The sequence below is a fragment of the Cheilinus undulatus genome, linkage group 6 (assembly GCF_018320785.1).
Source record: "Cheilinus undulatus linkage group 6, ASM1832078v1, whole genome shotgun sequence".
Classification (NCBI taxonomy): domain Eukaryota; kingdom Metazoa; phylum Chordata; class Actinopteri; order Labriformes; family Labridae; genus Cheilinus; species Cheilinus undulatus.
Genome location: NC_054870.1, coordinates 46,540,587 through 46,558,924, shown reverse-complemented (window position 1 = coordinate 46,558,924; position 18,338 = coordinate 46,540,587). Strand labels below are relative to the sequence as shown.

General features: G+C 39.4%; 1 protein-coding gene across 6 annotated transcripts in view; it reads right to left on the bottom strand.

The window, feature by feature from the left end:
- The window catches only part of LOC121510817 (collagen alpha-1(XIX) chain-like), a 281,327-nt gene that overhangs the window by 63,222 nt on the left and 199,767 nt on the right, over window positions 1–18,338 (bottom strand). For all 6 annotated transcript variants that reach the window (XR_005991990.1, XM_041789059.1, XM_041789062.1 and 3 more), the window contains 9 exons: window positions 15,712–15,756; window positions 15,177–15,230; window positions 11,296–11,376; window positions 8,151–8,192; window positions 6,117–6,194; window positions 5,683–5,718; window positions 5,462–5,515; window positions 5,149–5,202; window positions 4,400–4,441 (listed from right to left, as the gene is read on the bottom strand). Coding sequence is in view for 5 of the 6 variants with exons in the window: in XM_041789059.1 (XP_041644993.1) it covers window positions 4,400–4,441; window positions 5,149–5,202; window positions 5,462–5,515; window positions 5,683–5,718; window positions 6,117–6,194; window positions 8,151–8,192; window positions 11,296–11,376; window positions 15,177–15,230; window positions 15,712–15,756 (486 nt within the window). In the remaining variant the exon portion in view is untranslated. The remainder of the gene's footprint in view (window positions 1–4,399; window positions 4,442–5,148; window positions 5,203–5,461; window positions 5,516–5,682; window positions 5,719–6,116; window positions 6,195–8,150; window positions 8,193–11,295; window positions 11,377–15,176; window positions 15,231–15,711; window positions 15,757–18,338) is intronic.

Here is an 18,338-nt window from a genome sequence, read left to right as displayed (position 1 = left end):
GAAATGTTATCAATAAAACAAAACAAGAACAGCATGCTATTATCAAGGTTAAGAATAAAAAGGAAAAGAAAAAAGTGTTCAGTCCCATCTGTAGGTGTCATTAAGGTGCTGAAAGTATTAATTAAAGTGCCACAAAGCACTTCTGCTGAAGGCTGTAAACGGTGGCTGAGTCAAACAGAGCACTTAATGGTTAAAATAAGTTGACATTGAAGGGGAGGGTGAGAGAAAATTATATGACTGCTGGCATCTGTTAGTGATTAGTCATTGGAGGCATTGTATTTCTTGTCAGGGTTGACATGCAGGAAAAAATCGTTACTTAGCAAAGTGCTGTCCTGAGGGTAATATCATTGAGTAACGTGACTAATCTGCTTCAGTCAGAGAAAAACAAGAATAAATCAGTATTTTGGATGGATTATTCCCACTGGGAGAGGAAACAGTCACAAAGGGACACACATTATCACTTTTTTCTAAAGTAAAAGACGCCGAGGGCTGTGTGATACATTTGGCCTTTCTGTCAGTGCAAATACAGCAGGTGTTCAGAGAAGGTAAAGGGAACTTTAATTCTGTTTTTTTCAAGATTTTAAGCTGCAAGTGTGGCTATCTTTATCAACCAGACTTTAAAATGTTGGTTTTAGCTGGAATTTAACTGTTTACAGCTTGCATGTCTTTGCGCCTGGGTTTATGCCCATATTGTGTGCCATCCAAGGTTGTTATAGTAAGCTAAATCTAACTAAATAACTAAAACTAAAATTCAAAAATCATTTTAGTTAACTGCAACGAAATAAGAACTTAGCTTAACCAAAAAACGAAAACTAACTAAAACTGTATAGTGCCCTTCCAAAACTAACTAAAATGAAATAGAAATGGAGACAAAATACCCTTAGTTTTAGTCTTTGACACACCCATACTGACTGGCACCGACAGCCAAGTCTGAGGAGAGTAAAATTGCCTGATCTGATTGGTTAAGACTTCACACAGTGGTAGTTTTATGTCTGGAGTTGTATTCAAACATCATCATCAAGTAAATAACGATAAGTGAAGAGTAGCCTGTTTTAATATTTTTAAAAATGTATGAGGTTCACTCAGCCCAAACATGTATCTGTAAAAACATAAAACTAACACTAAAACTAATAAAAACTAAAACAAAGCATTTTTGCAAAATAAAAACTAAACTAACAAACCAGCAGTAAAAACTAATAAAAACTAAACTGAAATCGAACACAGAAAGTGAAAATGAAATAAAAAATAGAAACTAGAAAAAAAATCCCAAACTATTACAACCTTGGTGCCGTCTTGATATGAAGATAGACAGACACGCCTGAGTTCACTGTGGGCCACACACTTTAGACAGTATGTTTATGCACAAACTCTTACCAAGTGTACAATGCTTATAAAAAATATTTTCTCCCTTAAATGTTTTACCTCTTTAGTGATTTTATAAATTAATCATGGTCAACATAATTTAGCTTTTTAAAAAAATAATAAAAAAGAAAATAAAAAAAAAACCCTCCATAATGTCAGATTGAAAACAGATTTCAACAAAGTAATGCCTATTAAAAATATGAAATGTAAAATAAGTGAGACTTTCTCTCTGCCACTCTCACATAAAGCTTTGACTGGTGAAGAACCCGGACAACAGTTGTTGTCTGCAGAGTCTCCCATCTCAGCTGCTGAAGCTTGGAGCTCCTTCAGAGTAGTCATAGCTGACTGGTGGCATGCCTCTGTTTGTGAGGACATCCTGATCTAGGCAGATTCACACATGTGCCATATTCCTTCCATTTCTTGAGGATGGATTTAACTGAATTCCAGGGGGTGTTCAGTGCCTTAGATTTTTTTTTGCATCCATCCCCTGACTTATGCTTTTTCATAAGCTTTTCTCGGGATTGCTTGAAGTGTTCTTTTGTCTTCATGGTGTAATGGTAGTCAGGAATACTGTTTTACCAGTAACTGGACCTTCCACAATTACTGCTCTCAGGTCATCCCCACTTCTATAACTGTGAGACAACTAGCAACAACTGGCCGGACGTCTGTTGAATTGGGTTAGTCAATTTAAAAGGGGTGAATATTTATGCAGTCTCTTTTTATACATCTTTTTTAATTTAACTGACATTACATTGTTTAAATCTGTTTTCACATTGACATTAAAGGGTTCGGGGTTTTTTTTTGTCAAAAAGCTAAATTACATTGACTGTGATTGATTAATAAAATCAGTAACATCCAAGGGGATGAATACTTTTCATAGACACTGGTTTTATCTCATCTTTGGGAAAACTATCTTATGATGCTTATCATAAGCAAAATTTAAATGACAAGTCCAAAAAAACTTCTCATTTAGAGAAATAAAATGCAACAAATAAGGCCTGAATCTTATTTGGATTTTGACATCTCATTTCAAGACACCAGAAAATAAAATTTGTGTAATGCGTTTACTAATATTTCTTCATTACATGCAATCCAGGCCTTTATTTTTGTAATATCTTGAAATAACATGTTAATCTGGATCTGCCACATGAATGTGGCTTATAATAAACGTAAGGAGATACTGGAGACAAAAATAAGACAAATAGTACACTTCCTAAGACTTGAGCTTTTTCACTGTTTAGGTTGAGGAAAGAAGTAGAAATTGATTTTGTAATTCTGGATACATTTTCTGTTTCTGCTTCTCCTGCCCTCTTTCTAGGCTCTCTCTTCACACTTTTCTGTCTTTCTATTTTCTCTTGTGCTCTCTTTGCACTTACACGTCTAATGTTGATGCCAGGAAAGTTGTCTTTTTGTGTTGGTAACTATGAGCTGTGCTAGAGTAGATAGTATCAGCACTGTCATGCTGGAGCTTGATGTACAAAGTCTGGGTCCGTTAGAGGTGGTGATGCTGATTAGGCTGTGATGGCCATGTGGTAGGATCGGTACGGTAAGGAATGTCTCCATGTTGGCATGGTGAGTGGGGAGAACTAGCATGGAGGTTGCCAAAGCTCACCTTTTAGCCCTCTGGAGTAGTTATGGGACTGAGTGAATGAAAAACACCAATGAAAAGGGGACTTCTACTCGACAACCTTAGCGAAGAGCTGGCTTTTTTGCTGCCTATTGGTCTGCATGGTTGACTCCTGGGGGCCAATATTATGGGCTTAACTGGGTTTAGGGATTTCTTCACTGAGCACTTGTGCTTCTTCTCTGGCACAAGCATCTTGTGTTTACTTCAGATCATCAGGGAAACTGTGACATAGCTTCATTATCTTCATGAATAACTCCAGCATGTTGGATATCTGCAGAGGATTTTCATGTTTATCTTCTGATATGGTAATCTCTTGGTCGTGTGCTCACTATTGACATTGCACTGGTGCGACATTTCAAGATTTAGTTTCTGCATGGGAAGGCTTAATGAACATTTTTACATACAGAAGGTCCTAACTCTGCAGCGGTAGTGAATGAGAAGCCTGGGTATATCAGTGGATTTCTTTAGGGTTTTTCCTATAGACCTTTTGCATCTGATGTCACACAGTCTGTTCCATTCAGCCTTATTCCTTGCAGAAGCTGCATGTAACTAACTGCATGCTAGTGCTTAATAAATAGTCCAAATGGCCAACGGTAAACCGCATGGAGCACATTTGCACACAGAAACTTAAGAAAGCTGGAAATGCCAGTATTAAATGCTTGCAAATCATGTTATCAGATATTAAACAGCATTTTCCAGCAGCTCAAACAATGTATGAGCTCAGGCTAACATCAGTAATGTGACCCTTTTTACTGGTTAAAAAACAGAAGGAGTACAGGCGAATACCTTGTGTGTTTATTTTGGCATTATAAATTTGGTTTCACCAGCGTAGTGAATGTACAGTTCACAACTTGTCCACGAGAGTGTTTTGGAGTTGTTGGATTGTGTATTTGATGAGTTTGATGAGGGAAAGCCAGAATACCGCCTGCTTACATTAAGTTGGCACAGCAGGTCCGAACTCGGCAGCGGCCCATCTAAAAACAGCTTGCACCGACAACTGAAGGTAAAAAACCTATTGCTAAGACTATAGGAATTATGGCAATGGATGAATTTGCCAAAATGTCTAAATATCCCTTTAACAATTCCAAATCTACAGAATGTAGAGCAAGTGTGAGTGTGAGCATGTCTGGTTGTCTGTCTGTGATTGACTGGCGACCAGTCCAGGGTGCACCCGGCCTCTTGCCCAATGACAGCTGGGATAGACTCCAGCCCCCCGCGACCCCCAACGGGATAAGCGGTATAGAAAATGGATGGATGGATGTTGTCATCTTTCTGATCTTAAATAACCTTATATTGATTGTACATTTTAAAAGAACAACACTGATCATTCTACAGTGCTAGCCAAGGCATCTCTTTGCATGCTTTTGTTGTTTAAGGTTGCAATTTTTATCAACTATAAGGTCAAAATACCTTAAGAAGAGCACCCATGTCTCCAACAATTGGCAGGGCAGTCTGTCAGAGAGGGAGAGAGAACAGGACAATCCATCAGAAACATCACCAGTGTCTTCATTTCAGAGATAACAAATGTTTCATGTATTGGTAATATTCTGCTCTGGTTTGTTTGTGAAAATGCCTTTTTGTAAATTGCTTCACGCATCAATTCATAAGAACATCTTTAATGCCTTAAAGGAATGTGATTTCACACAAACCATCTTTTAAGAACTTTCTGTTTCAGTGCTTCATTTTCAGTTTTTATCTGCAACGCTTGAGGAAACAGTTTAATAACGTTGTCGCCCCAAGACAGAATCCTCACATCTTCAAAATAATGTTGTTCTCTGGATTGAGAGAAACACTATAAATTGCAGTCCATGTATTTTTTAAAAACATAAAACGGACCATAAATGAGTTTCCTCAGTCTTTACAACACATGAATATAAATGGGTTAAAATTTGTAAGGCTTTGATGCAGCAGCAGTTGTATGTTACTTGCACAACAGTTTAATGTTCTTATTACTCAAAACAAAGGAAGGGACAAGAAATACGTGCTAACAGGGGGCGGCCAATTTGTCAAAAATTGCTATATTTTCCAGAAAGTGTAGTTGGTTTAGGCACAGCAGGATGAGTTTCCAATTATCTCTAAACTAGCAGTTTAAATCGTGAAGCTTTCCAGATGCAGTGATGCTGAATTACAGAAATGAAACACTGGATTTTAATACTTACTGGTTCACCTGGGGGTCCAGCAGGACCTGGGGGACCTGGTCTACCAGGGGAGCCCTTTAATTGAAACAAAGGCAAGAGTTAACGATCCTCCTGGCTGTGATATCTGCAGAAACGCAGTGCTGTGACTCCGCTCTCTCAGCCCTCTCAGCTGGTGGGGATTTGTGTCTAGGAGCTGTGATATGTAATTCCTGTTCATCTGCAGTGGGTAGCTGACATTCTTTTATGCTCCCAGCTTTCTTTTTATCTGCAGATGTGTGAGGGAGTGAACGAGGGAGTGAACAAGGGAGTGGAAGGACAGGCTGATCTCACTCACCTCTCTCCCTGGAGCTCCAGGAGGGCCAGATAAACCCGGGGGTCCACGTGGGCCCTGAAATACATGAGGATTTTATCACCCTTGCTTTGAGTAACAAGCTCACACTTGAAACGCTCTGCAAAAGTGTTGATGACTGAATGAAAGTACCAGAAAGCAAATCATTAAAAAAATAAACTTGAATATGCTGTTTGTGTGTTGTAGATTCTGAATTTTCCACAAACCTCTCTTCCCGGCTTTCCTAGAGGTCCCATGGGGCCCTACAAACACATCACACATCTTGTTAACACCATGTGCCCTCTAGCACCCAGGATCCAATAAAGGAATTGTGTTAGACACCTTTTGCTCTATTGATTCTCTGTCTGCAACGATCTTGTATTTCAAAAATGAAAGTGAACTCACTTGTGAGTCACAATCAAATCTGCGAGGTTCAAAGTGGCGTTGCATAGCGTATTTGATGAAAGAAGAACGCAATATACTGGCAACCCCCGGTAATGACCGGAGTTTCCATCTGAGAGGGTATTTAATGAACACTGATATTGATATTCAAAGAGGATGTCTTCCTTTTATTGCCTAAAGACGAGTCTAGAGATGTGATGGTTTGAACTAGATAATAAATGTGGGAGACAGAAACCAATCAATACAACGTTGCACTCACCGGCGGCCCGGCGATTCCCTCTCCAGGTTCACCTTTTTCACCGTGGTCTCCTGGCAGACCTGGGACACCCCTCTCACCCTGGTATGAAATAAAAGGGAGCAGTCAGTGGGGTTTCACTGATTTTGAATCCAGTGGTCATGGAGAGCTGCTGCACTGCATGATCATTAATATTCTCACTATGCTGGAACTCCTCTTTATATTTGCCTTTAGTAGCTTCAAGGGTAAGAAATACTACTCTGTTCAAGGCCAGCAGCAGCACATGTTCATTAACCGTTTCATTTGAAGTCATGATGCATGCATTCAGGACACAACTTATATAAATGTTCTCTTTCTGGGGCACAATCAATGCATTGTTTCTCAAAACTGCCCTTATGCCATGATCTGACAAACGCTGAACTACCTATGCAAGCTTAAATGGAGTATGTGAGCATACAATGTCCTTTAATATTACATCACCTACACCTGTAGTGGTCACACCAGCGCTATACTATGAGATGTACAGTATGTGTTTATGGGTTAAAATGGTCAGTTACGACTAGTTCATTTCATAATTTAAATGCAAACTCGACAAAATAACCTGAGACATTCAGTGCAGTGAAAAAGTATTTGCCCACTTTCTGATTCCTGATGTTTTTGCATATTTATCACACTTAAATGTTTCAGATCATCAAATTATTATTTTTTTATCTCACAGAGACAACACCAGTAAATAGAAAATGCAGTTTCTACATGATGGTTTTATTTATCGACTGGCAACCAGTCCAGGGTGTACCCCGCCTCTCATCCAGTGCCAGCTGGGACAGGCTCCAGCCCCCCCCCCCCCCAAACGGGATAAGCGGTATATAAAATGGATGAATGGATACTACAGCAGCATGTAATGCTGTCATCAACAGTTGACAGCCATCGTTCTCTAGTGTGGCAGAACCCACCAATCAGAGACAGCCCTGTGTCTAGGATTGTGGGTACTGTAGTATTTCTGGCTGAGTTTGTGAATAGACCATGTTTTACTTCACAAAGAGCTTGCTAACTTTTGTCTTCTATGTACCTGTCAGGTAGATCATGATAAGTCTGATGTGCATACTTCTGTCAATAAGGCTGACAATCAATCCAATAGAACAGGGGTGTCAAACTCATTGAGTCTGGGACCAGATTTGCTCCAATGAGAAGTCCTGAGGGTCGGACTAGTGTGAAAGTCAATCGCGGATTCTGAATTTAGGCCTAACCTAAGAGCGTAACAAAGTCAACATTTAAACATAAAATCTGAAAGAAATATAAATAATGCTGGTAATAAATCACTCTGAGATGAAAAAGTTAAGTTTTAAAGGCTCAAAGTCTGAGATAAAAAGTAAAACTTATTAGTTCAAAAGGTCAAAACACAAAATTTAAAGGGAAAATATTGTTTTTAAAAGAAAGTCAAAATCACAATTTTAAAAGGTAAAAATATGACTTAGAATTTTAAATTGTGAATCTTGAAGGTAAAAACATGAAAAAAGTCATAATAAGTCAAAATCATAAGTTTAAATCAGAATTGTGAGATGCAAAATTGAAAATATGAAATGACAACATTAAATTCTTCTCCCACCTTCCTGACTTTTTATCTAACTACTTTTCCTCTTTTTAGATTTTTATAATTTAACAAGGATATTTTAAATCATCAAGGTTAAGTTTGCACATTTATACTGGAGGAAATCTGCAGACCTCACGCTGCTGGGCCAGTTATAATAGAAAGATAGTATGATCTTGTGGGTGGGATGAAACTATACCACGGCTGGATTTGACCCCTGGGCCTTGAGTTTGACACCTCTGCACTAGAAAATAAGTGGGAACTTTTTCTTCAGAAATTACACTGTTGAGCTCTATAACACAAGCTTCTTCTAGAAAAAAAAATTCTAATCTTTATGTTCAGCTGCCCCACTTTAATTCAATAAACATATGTAGAAAATACTGACTTGTACTGCACTTAAACAAATCACTGATTTATCTCCAAAAGTTACGATACTGGGCTGTGTGCTCCATCACCACAACGCTTCCTACCTTAGGACCCCGAGATCCTCTGGTTAGAGCCAGCCCGTCCCCCTAAAAGAAAGAAGGAACCAGAAAATAAATTAACTGTACATTCATCAGCAATTCACTTTTATAACCCAAGTTACAGCCATTAAATGTTCTCTAAAGTTAAATTCTAAACCAGAACATTGGATTTTTGTGGACTACACTCCTAAAACGAACACTATGAACACATACGGGTTCACATTCAATACTTTTTGCTACATTTTTAATAGTTTCTGTATACAGAAGCAAAGTGATAATGCCATACCACAGAGAAAAACCCTGACTGGAATCAAGGCTGCTGTAAGCATTATTTACTGTACAGCTCAGATGAGACATTGATTTCTGTGCTCAGCATGCATTGGAGGTTACAAGTCCTACATTGCACAATTTAAATTAGCTGAGAAGAGGCTGGATTTGAACTAACACAGCGTTTCTTCAGTTTTGGGGAGAACTATACTAATTCACTCAAACATAAAACAGTGAATAGTTGGGGAAGTATAGAACCTCGAAAGCAATAATAAGATGCAAGGATTTTAATTTCTTAAGAGCTGGCACTCCACAAAAACGAAACCTTTACATCGGTGCTCCACAGTGGAGGGTGATTGCTATGGAAATAGCACACGTCAAAAGAAACACAGAGTAAATTGCTCATTATTCATTTAAAGGCAAAATCAATAAAGCTCCCTGAGAAGGCAGACTCATTAAAGAATCTTAAAAGACGTGCATTAACTCCTGTTTATTGCATTTTCTTTCTCTTTGTCCCACCTAACAACCATTAAATGTTTAGAGGTGTTTTTGCTCCAGTTCACACAGAAACGGCCTTCATAAAAGACTCGGGACATGCAAAATGTCACATATCTCCTTTGTTGAGCTTTTTTTCCCACCCTTTGTTGAACTAAGAGGTCACAAGGCTGCTGTAAACATCTCCTCCTATGCCTGTGCGCACATACTAATACAGCCCTCTTTTCAACCCTGCTCCAATTCTCTGAGTGCTGGAGTACATTAAAGGGGTTTAAATACTTCTACCTGAATGCAATCTCCCCCTTATTGCTCTTCTCAGCCGAACACAGTAGTCCCCTTTCTCTTGATGAGTAGCTCTGCTGTCGGGCTTAATGTTCAGCTCAGCATTCACTCACACAAACAAACATGATTGTTTAAGCCATAGAGCACTTCTCACTGATTGAGAAGTGGCAATCGCCGTTAGACAGGACAGAGGCTATAGCTGCACATGTGGCGCCTTTTAGGCGGAGCTGTAATGAGCGTTTCTATATGCAGAGCCATGTGCATAAAAGAGAATGCTTAGACAGCTATAAGCACCAAAAGAGCAGGATATGTGATTACCTGGGCTGAGGCTATCTATGGTGGATGACTTAATGGCACTGCATCACCATACTATCATGGTAGCATGTTTCCTTTAACATGTATGCAGCTGCTCCAGCTGTTTGTTCATGATCTGCTCTTTTTTGTACTTGTATTGAATTTTCTCCTCTTTTTCTGATCGATTTGCCATTATTGAGTTTTAATGCCTTTAAAAAGTTTTCACCCCTTGGATGTTTTACCCTGTTTTTGATTTTATAAATCAGTTCTAGTCATTATAAATTGGCTTTTTTGATGTATTTTTAATGTATAAAAAAACATGTAATATAAAAGAAGTGACTGCATAAATATCCACCGCCTTCAAGTCTGTATTTAGTAGATTCACCTTTGGCTGCAATCACAGCTCTGAGTCTGTGTGGATAGGTCTCGATCAGGCTTGCATACCTGGACACTGCAATTTTACTCCATTCTTCATTGCAAAACTCCTCAAGCTGGCAGGGATGAGGCGTGAACAGCCCAACCACAAATTCTCTATTGGATTGAGGTCTGGGCATTAACTCAGCCACTCCAGAACATTAACCTTGCTGTCTCTAAACCATTTCTGTGTAGCTTTCTCTGTATGCTCGGGTCATTGTCTTGCTGCAGACTGAACAAGATTGTCCTCCAGGACTTTGGCACATTCATTTTACCCTCTACCTTTACAAGACTTCCAGGGCCTGCTGAGAAGCATCCCCACAGCATGATGCTGCCACCTCTGTGCGTCACAGTGGTGTGGTTGTGGCTTTCTCTTTGCCACTCTTCCATAAAGCTTTGACTGGTGAAAAACCCAGGGAACAGTTGTTGTATGCAGATTCTCTCCCATCTCAGCTGCTGAAGCTGTCCTGACTTTGCATGGTCAGGACAGCTTGATCTAGGCAGATTTACAAATGTCCTTCCATTTCTTGATGATGAATTTAACTGAACTTGGGGATGGTCAGTGCCTTGTAATCTTTTTTGTATCCATCCCCTGGTCTGTACTTTCCAATAACCAAAGTTGCTGGGAGTGTTCTTTTGTATTCATGGTGTAATGGTAGCCAGGAATACCCCTTAACCAGTGACTGGACCTTCCAGATGCATGTCTTTTTACACTACAATCACTTGAGACACATTCACTGTGCTCAGGTGATCCCCATTTCAATAATTCTGATACTAAATAAAAATACTGTTGGATTGGGCCAGTCATTTTAAAGGGGGTGAATATTTATGCAGTCACTTATTTTGCATTACATATTTTTATTTAATTGACATTGACAGTGTAGAAATCTGTTTTCACTTTGACATTAGAACTTTTTTTTGTCAAAAAAGTCCCATTAAATTGACTATGATTGATTTATAAAATCAACAAAATGTAAATCATCCAAGAGAGTGGTTACTTTTTATAGGCACTGCTGTGGTTTCTCTATTAATTTACAATGCCTAACACCACCTAGCAAAACGATTTGTTTCAGCTAATTTAGATGCATGTTTTAGAGAGATTTTGATTCTTTGATAGAATAATTTAGAGAGGTAGATACGCATTAAAGGGAAAAGGCCAGGAGTTGAACCCATAACCAGTGCTTCAATCACTTAAACCTCTATGAGGTGCTAATATTACTGAATGAACAAAAACATTACCCTTGAATACAGATGCATTTTCACATATCTGAAAATGATCCATGCGCACCGTCACCCTAGAAGTATAAAAAACAGTTTCTTCTTTGGTGCCCTGTGGTTCAAGTGCTGAACCCAACAAGGTCAGATGAAAGTGACTGTCTAATCTTGATAAGGTACCCACCGTATATCCACCTCCGGGCTCTCCAGGCTCACCCTTCGGACCTGGAGGTCCCTGCGGCCCCATCACTCCACCAGAGTCCCCCTGCAGACAGAAATACAAACAATTTTCAGACACTGTTCTCTAGACAGAATGTTAGACTGGCTCTGTCCTCTCTACAATGCAGAGGTTGAGTTTTATAACTTACAGGGAAGAGTGGATTATAATGCAGCTTAGTAGGATCACTGCCCATCAATGGGAAGGAGAAATTACATTATTTGAGAAGGAGACTGCTTAAGGCTCAACACAGACCCTGCAAATCATCATCATCCTTGCTGTCCACACCAAGACTACAAGTCTGATGAAAGATGTATCAACAGTTTTATACACGGGTTACTCCATGCTGGTCAAATGTTATGTTAAATTGCAACACAGCCTTCCACAGAGCTGTAGCCACAGATAGGCTGCAGCTCCTGCAGCTAATGGATTCACATCCAAACTACAATTATTGATCCCAAGAGGGTAATTGATTCCTCGCTCACACATATCCACATCACAACATTCAACAGCTGCATGTCAACACAGACAACTCAACTAGCAGACACCACAATATAAGTTACATAAAATAAAATAACTAATTACCAAATGAGAATAAATAGACAAAAGGAAGTCCCAGTAGTTTAATTCTTTTGGGCCTTCTTCTCTGGCTCTGCTACTCTGATGCAAACAAGCATGGTGAAAGGGTAGCATTTCTTAAGTAGAGATGTAATGATAGCTAAATTTCATATCATGATAATACGTGGTTACTAGAATTAGAAAGGTTTTGTTAGAATCTGCTAAAAATGTTCAAAAAGCACTCTTATATTATCAGAAATGATGTTATCAAGTTATACATTAAAACACTTTAAATCAAATTAGCAGCAGAGAGCACTATGAACTTTTATTAAAGACCCTGTAAAGTGAAGATAAATATATATTTAGGTCAAATAAAACATCTCTAAGATTATAAAATTAAACTTCAAAATCATGAAAAATGAGGTGGTAAAATCTGCTCCAGGATGGTGTGGGCGTGTCTGTTGAATGAGCTGTAGCCACGCCTACTCAAGAAAAATACAATCCTCTGAAATTAAAAGAAATTCTACAATCTAAACGGAGGAAAGAACTCACACTATGAGCCTGCTTCGTGACCTTTTCTGTACCTTAAAAGAAGAGAAAAGTCAGTTTTCTGGCTCAAATCTCTGTTACGATGCTTTAAATGATCCATAGACCACTGTGGCTGATAGATTTGGCAAATTTACCTCAAAATGAAAAAAAAAAAAAAAAACAGCATTTAACTGACTGTTAACTTTCAATAAAGGCAGTGACATCAGCTAACAACAGACTGTACTGAAATGAATTGCTCTGTGATTTTATATGGTAGTGTTAGAGGGGTGGGGTCATGACATCATGAGCCCACAAATTAGCCCCGCCCAAATTAAACCAAGCCTGGAAAGAGGTGAAAAATCCCAAACTCAATCACATGTAGGCCTAGATCTCAGTGTTTTCACATGTTTAATGCAACCTTAATCCAACATACCTAGTGTGTTGAGACAAAAACTTTGAATTTCTCTTCATAGGATCTAAGGTTTTCATACCTACTTTTAATACCTTATCAAATGTGCACTGATTGGAGTTTTTTTGATACCACACACTTTAAGCAAGGCCCTTTCTGTTTTTTTACATTTGGTTGGACATAACAGTACCAAAGTTACCAAGGATAAAAATGATATACAGGTTCTTTTTTCAATATATGACAATATACAATTAGAAAAAAATACAGGAGAGAAATTAAACTTAACATAACTCAGAAAATTAGATATAAGGAACACCTGAGGAGTTAAATACAGGATGAGAAAATGAAACGTAGACTTTTATCTCTAAACTGTCTGCCTGCCATGACATAAATATGATTGTTTCTCTGGTGGCTGACACAGAGAGCTGAGGATTTAAGAGGATCGTATTTTTCCTGAGTGGGCGTGGCTTCAGCTCATTCAACAGACACGCCCACGCCAACCTAAAGCAGATTTTATTGCCACATTTATCATGATTTTGAAGCTTAATTTCTAAACTTAGAGATGCTTTCTTTGACTTAAATTTGACCTGGCGGTTCATAACACAGTGGCCTTTCATACAACAAACTTAAATGCAGATATTTTTTCTATCACTTTACAGGAACTTTAAAGTTACTAATTATGTGGCTGAGTGGAAGCAGGTACACAGAAAACCAGATTAGGCTAGAATCGAACCCTGGGGAACTTCACAAACAAGGGAAAAACTTGAAGAAGTGTGGTTGTTAACGGTATTAGAAAATGTCCTGTCTGGCAGGTAAGAGGAGAACCAGAAATACCCACCTCTCAACTAAAGCTTAAGCCTTTCAACAAAAATATCATGATCCACCATGTCAAAAGCTGATGCATATATTTAAAAATATATGTTCAGTCAGGAACACTCTTATACATTTTACCATTTTATTGCAAAATAGCCTAGTTTTACTCGGTAAAGAAGGTGCTACTCCAAAGATGCCCTGGGTTAGTCAAGCAGCAAGCTTTGACTTTCCAGGGACCACATAGCTAGAAACCCCCATATGGATAGATCTATAATAGCATAAATATAAATATGAGGGTGAGACAAGCTTTATGCTATAAAGGAGGAGGCTGGGGTGGAGGAGGTTAAGCACTGCCAGTAGCAAAAGCAGCATGATGCATCAGCATTAATGCAAGGAAGGGCTTGTGAGAAGTATTTAAATATGCTGCAGTGTTGAGAGAAAGAGCTGTGATTGGCCGTGGGAGCTGAGAGGCGATAACTGGGATCAGCTGGCCGTCAGCTGATCATGCCCGGGTGTATGTCTACTGAGCTTCATTTGGCTTTATCAGGTCAAACTGGCATATTCATATAGGAGCAACATATAATTTTATTGAGCACAGGCATGCAGACATTATCTTTAAAGCTGGCTGTGCTAATGCAAAATCAAATCACATTGTGTAGCCCCATACAATTGAAAATGATTGTGCTCAATTTTGAGTGTTTTCTTAATTCATTATGTTCTACTACTCTACATTACTGCAAATGTTCTGAAGCATACATTGACTTATATATCAATAAGACTTTATTTGCTGCAAAGCAAACCAAATATCTCCCATTATCCCTGCTCCCCTTTTTCCAGAATGAAGCATCAACTTGTAGAAAAATATCTTTTTTACCAAAAAATTCTCACCTTGCTGTTGTAATAATCCATTTATGGATCAAATAGCTTAATACTGGTGAGCTTTGGTGCTGCTGCTAGGTTAGAGCAAGGCCTCTCACTCCCAATCTTCATGCTCGGCTAAGCTTATTGTCTCCTGGCTCCAGTTTCATATTTAGCTCACAGACATTGTTTGCTCTTTCAGATATACTTATTCACAGACTACCCTCATGAATGTAACCACAACGGCCTCTTGCATCAGTATGGCAGAGATGACAAAGGAGGATTAAATGCGAGTAGATGTAGGAGGTTTAAGCACTTTAGGTTTATGTCTCTGCCCTAGAGTGGAACAGAGTGACTCCAGTGGGTGGGGAGGCTTGAGTACTGCTTCGTTTATTCTGACAAGTGACAAACCCCATCAAATATGCATGTCAACGGCGCACTTTTCTGCTTTCAGCTCAGCATTTGGAACAAGTCCTGCTGCAAGACAAAAATGTGTGTACATACAGAGCAGTCAAATGCATCAAAGGGAAGAACACAAAGATGCAGCATGATTGAGGATGGCGTGCAGGGCGACCGCTCTAAAAGGTGTCTTCTCGAGTTGTCTAGCATGTTCAACCTGTGATAAAACATCATAGGTTCACATTTTTCTTTGAGGTGAGAACTTGAATTGAAGTTTACCTACCTTTTCTCCTTTTAGGCCATCTCTCCCAGGCACCCCCGGCTCCCCTGGCGAGCCCTGTAAATAGTGGTAAAAAGAGACACATCTATCACCGGGCCTTCATCTCCTAAAACACATTTATCTCCTCCTCCTCACTGCTTCAGCGGGCTGCCTTGTTCCAACATAATTTCCCTTAGCCAGGATTTATGAAATGCCTCTTTTCCCTCCCTGCTTTTGAGTAAAGACAGATGCTCATTACCAAAGCAGGTGTGGAGAACAGATTGGGCCTCTGCCTCCGTTCCTGGCATAAAGCGCTTAGATTTGCCTCTTTCCTCTAATTAATTCTTAAATTTGATTACTGATCGTCTGTGTAAAAATTCTGGACTTGTCTTGCCTCTTCTTCCCAGTCTCTGCCTGTTGACGTTTATCTGTTTATCTCTCTCTATAAATCTGGCAGACCGAAGGAGAGAGCAGAGGAGATGAGGAAGGTGATAGAAAAGGCAAGTAGAGAAAAGGAGACTTGACATGAAGTGGTGGTGTCTAGAGCCAATATACTTACTGGCTCACCCGGGAGTCCTGGGAGTCCAGGCAGGCCTTGCTTCCCCTGGCAAAACACAAAGGAAAACCAATACTTTGGATTATTTTCTCCTTTTATTTTGTGACAGAACTCTCTGGGCTTTCATATTTTACAGCCCAGCCAGGCACACTGTAAACACAGATGATGTAGACCATTTCAAACAGCAGTGTTGTTTAGACGCTGCCCCCGCTACCTTTAAATAAAACACGGTTTCATGAAAAGATAGCAGTGCTGACGATGTCAGTGAGACTGAGCAGTAGCAGGGCTGCACACATGCAAAGCTTACACCTCGGTTATGCTTTTCCAGATAAGATGTTTACATGTGCATTGTCCTTTTTGGCTCATTATTTTCTTTGTACACATGGATGAACAGAATGACCCACATACCATCATGGAAGCTGAGCTCAAACAGAAAAGAATCAGGCTGTCTTCACGTTTGTTTTTAGTTCGATAAATATGTTCCCACAATACTACAACATGTATGCATTGCATGTTCAGTGATCTAGAATCCTCAGAAGAGAACTCCAGGTTCATTGCACATAAGAACATTAATTTGTAACCACTAGACCTTTTCATGCATTTGCAATTTAAGCCAAGCAAACTAGGAATACTCAACAATTGGCACAGACAATTCTGCACATTTTCCTTTAATGACTTGTTCAAAATTCTTCAATGTTTCATGCGCTTACATAAGAGAAAAAAGAACCATTTAATCTTTGCAACCTTAAATACTCTGCTTGAAAAAATAATTGGAAACAGCAAACACAGATTCAAATAAATTAACCAACTCGTGAGTTCTTTGCATGAATAACCATAAAATACAAACATGTCTGCTTCCGAATTTAATATCATTGAACAATCTCTCAGGGGTTTAAGATGAAATGGTGAATATCAAGAGGAGTACCTTGATTAATTTACTACAAGCCCAATTCCAAAAAAGTTGGGGCGCTGAGTAAAATGTAAGTAAACAGAGAGCAATGATTTGAAAATCACACGAGCCCATATTTTATTCACAAAATAGCAATTCAACATTTCAAATGTTGAAAGTGAGACATTTTACCATTTCATGAAAATACAAGCTCAGTGTGATTTGAAGGGGGCTACACGGCGGCGCTAACCTGGCACGCCAGATGGATTTGTTTCACACATTCATCCGATAAACCTCTCATAGACAGCGTTTGGAAAATGGTAGAGCCTTTGAATACGCTAATGTGATCCACCGTAATTGCAGCGGCCTCTTGTTGCTGCTTGCTTACGTCACGACTCCGCCGTGCCCGAAAGCACCGTCCCTCATCGCTGATTGGTCCTGTCACTTTCTAACCGTGCCCAAACGGTTCAGACGGGAGCTTTGCAAGATGGGTTCGCCAGTGAGAATCCATCTGCTTTGCAAGGTTACGGCAGCACAGGAAGCAGCAAAAAGGTCTCTGGTTTGCTTCCCGGTCAGGGCCTTTCTGTACAAAGTTTGCATGTTCTCCCCATACATGCGTCGGTTCTCTCCAGGTGCTCCGGCTTCCTCCCACCACCAAAAACATGCTCATTAGGTTAACTGATCACTCTAAGTTGGCCGTAGGTGTGAGTGTGAGTGTGCCTGGTTGTCTGTCTCTATATGACAGCCCCGTGAGAGACTGGCAACCAGTCCGGGGTGTACCCTACCTCTCGCCCAATAACAACTGAGATAGGCTCCAGCCCCCACAACCCCCAGTGGGATAAGTGGTATAGAAAATGGATGGATGGATAAATGATTTGAAGGCAGCAACATATTTCAAAATAGTAGGGACGAGGCAAAAAAGGCTGGAAAGGTAGGCGGCACTAATGACGAACAGCTGGAGGAGCTTTTGCAATTAATTAACTGGGAACTGGTTAGAAAACATGACTGGGTATAAAAGGAGCATTTTAGAGAGACAGGGTCTCTTAGAAATAAAGATGGGAAGAGCTTCAGCAATCAGGGAAAAATATCATCTCAAGATGTGCAGCAATTTTAGAAAAAAAATTCTCTATGTAAAATTGTGAAGACTTTGAATATCCCACCATCTAAAACAGTGGTTCTCAACTGGTTGAACTGTTTTATACCCCTCTTTCCCCATGATAATGTGTAAATTTTAGCCAATTTTCCAAAAATTACTTCATTAACATGGTAAAAGCAGCTCTTTCATTGCGAGAAAAGGAGATAAATGAGTTGATATATTGATAAAACATTTAAATTTATCCATCATCACAATAAAACAGAGTTTGCATGTTCTTCATAGACTTTTGCCACCATTTTCTTTCCAGACACACATTTGTGACCCGCTGAAAACTGCTCCATGACCCACTTTTGGGTCATGACCCACCAGTTGAGAACCAGTGATCTAAAGTACATAATTTTATCAAAAGATTTAGAGAATCTGAAAAAATCTCTGTGTGCAAAAGATAAGGCCAAAGGCCAACATTGGATGCTAATGATCTTCCGGCCCCCAGGTGGTACTGCATTAAAAACAGGCATGATTCTGTGCTGGAAATCACTGCATTGACTCAATCAGCTTTCAGAAATAATCAGTCAACACAGTTCATTGTGTCATCCACAAATGCAGGTTAAAGCTGCTGCAAAAGAACCCATGTGTGAATATGAT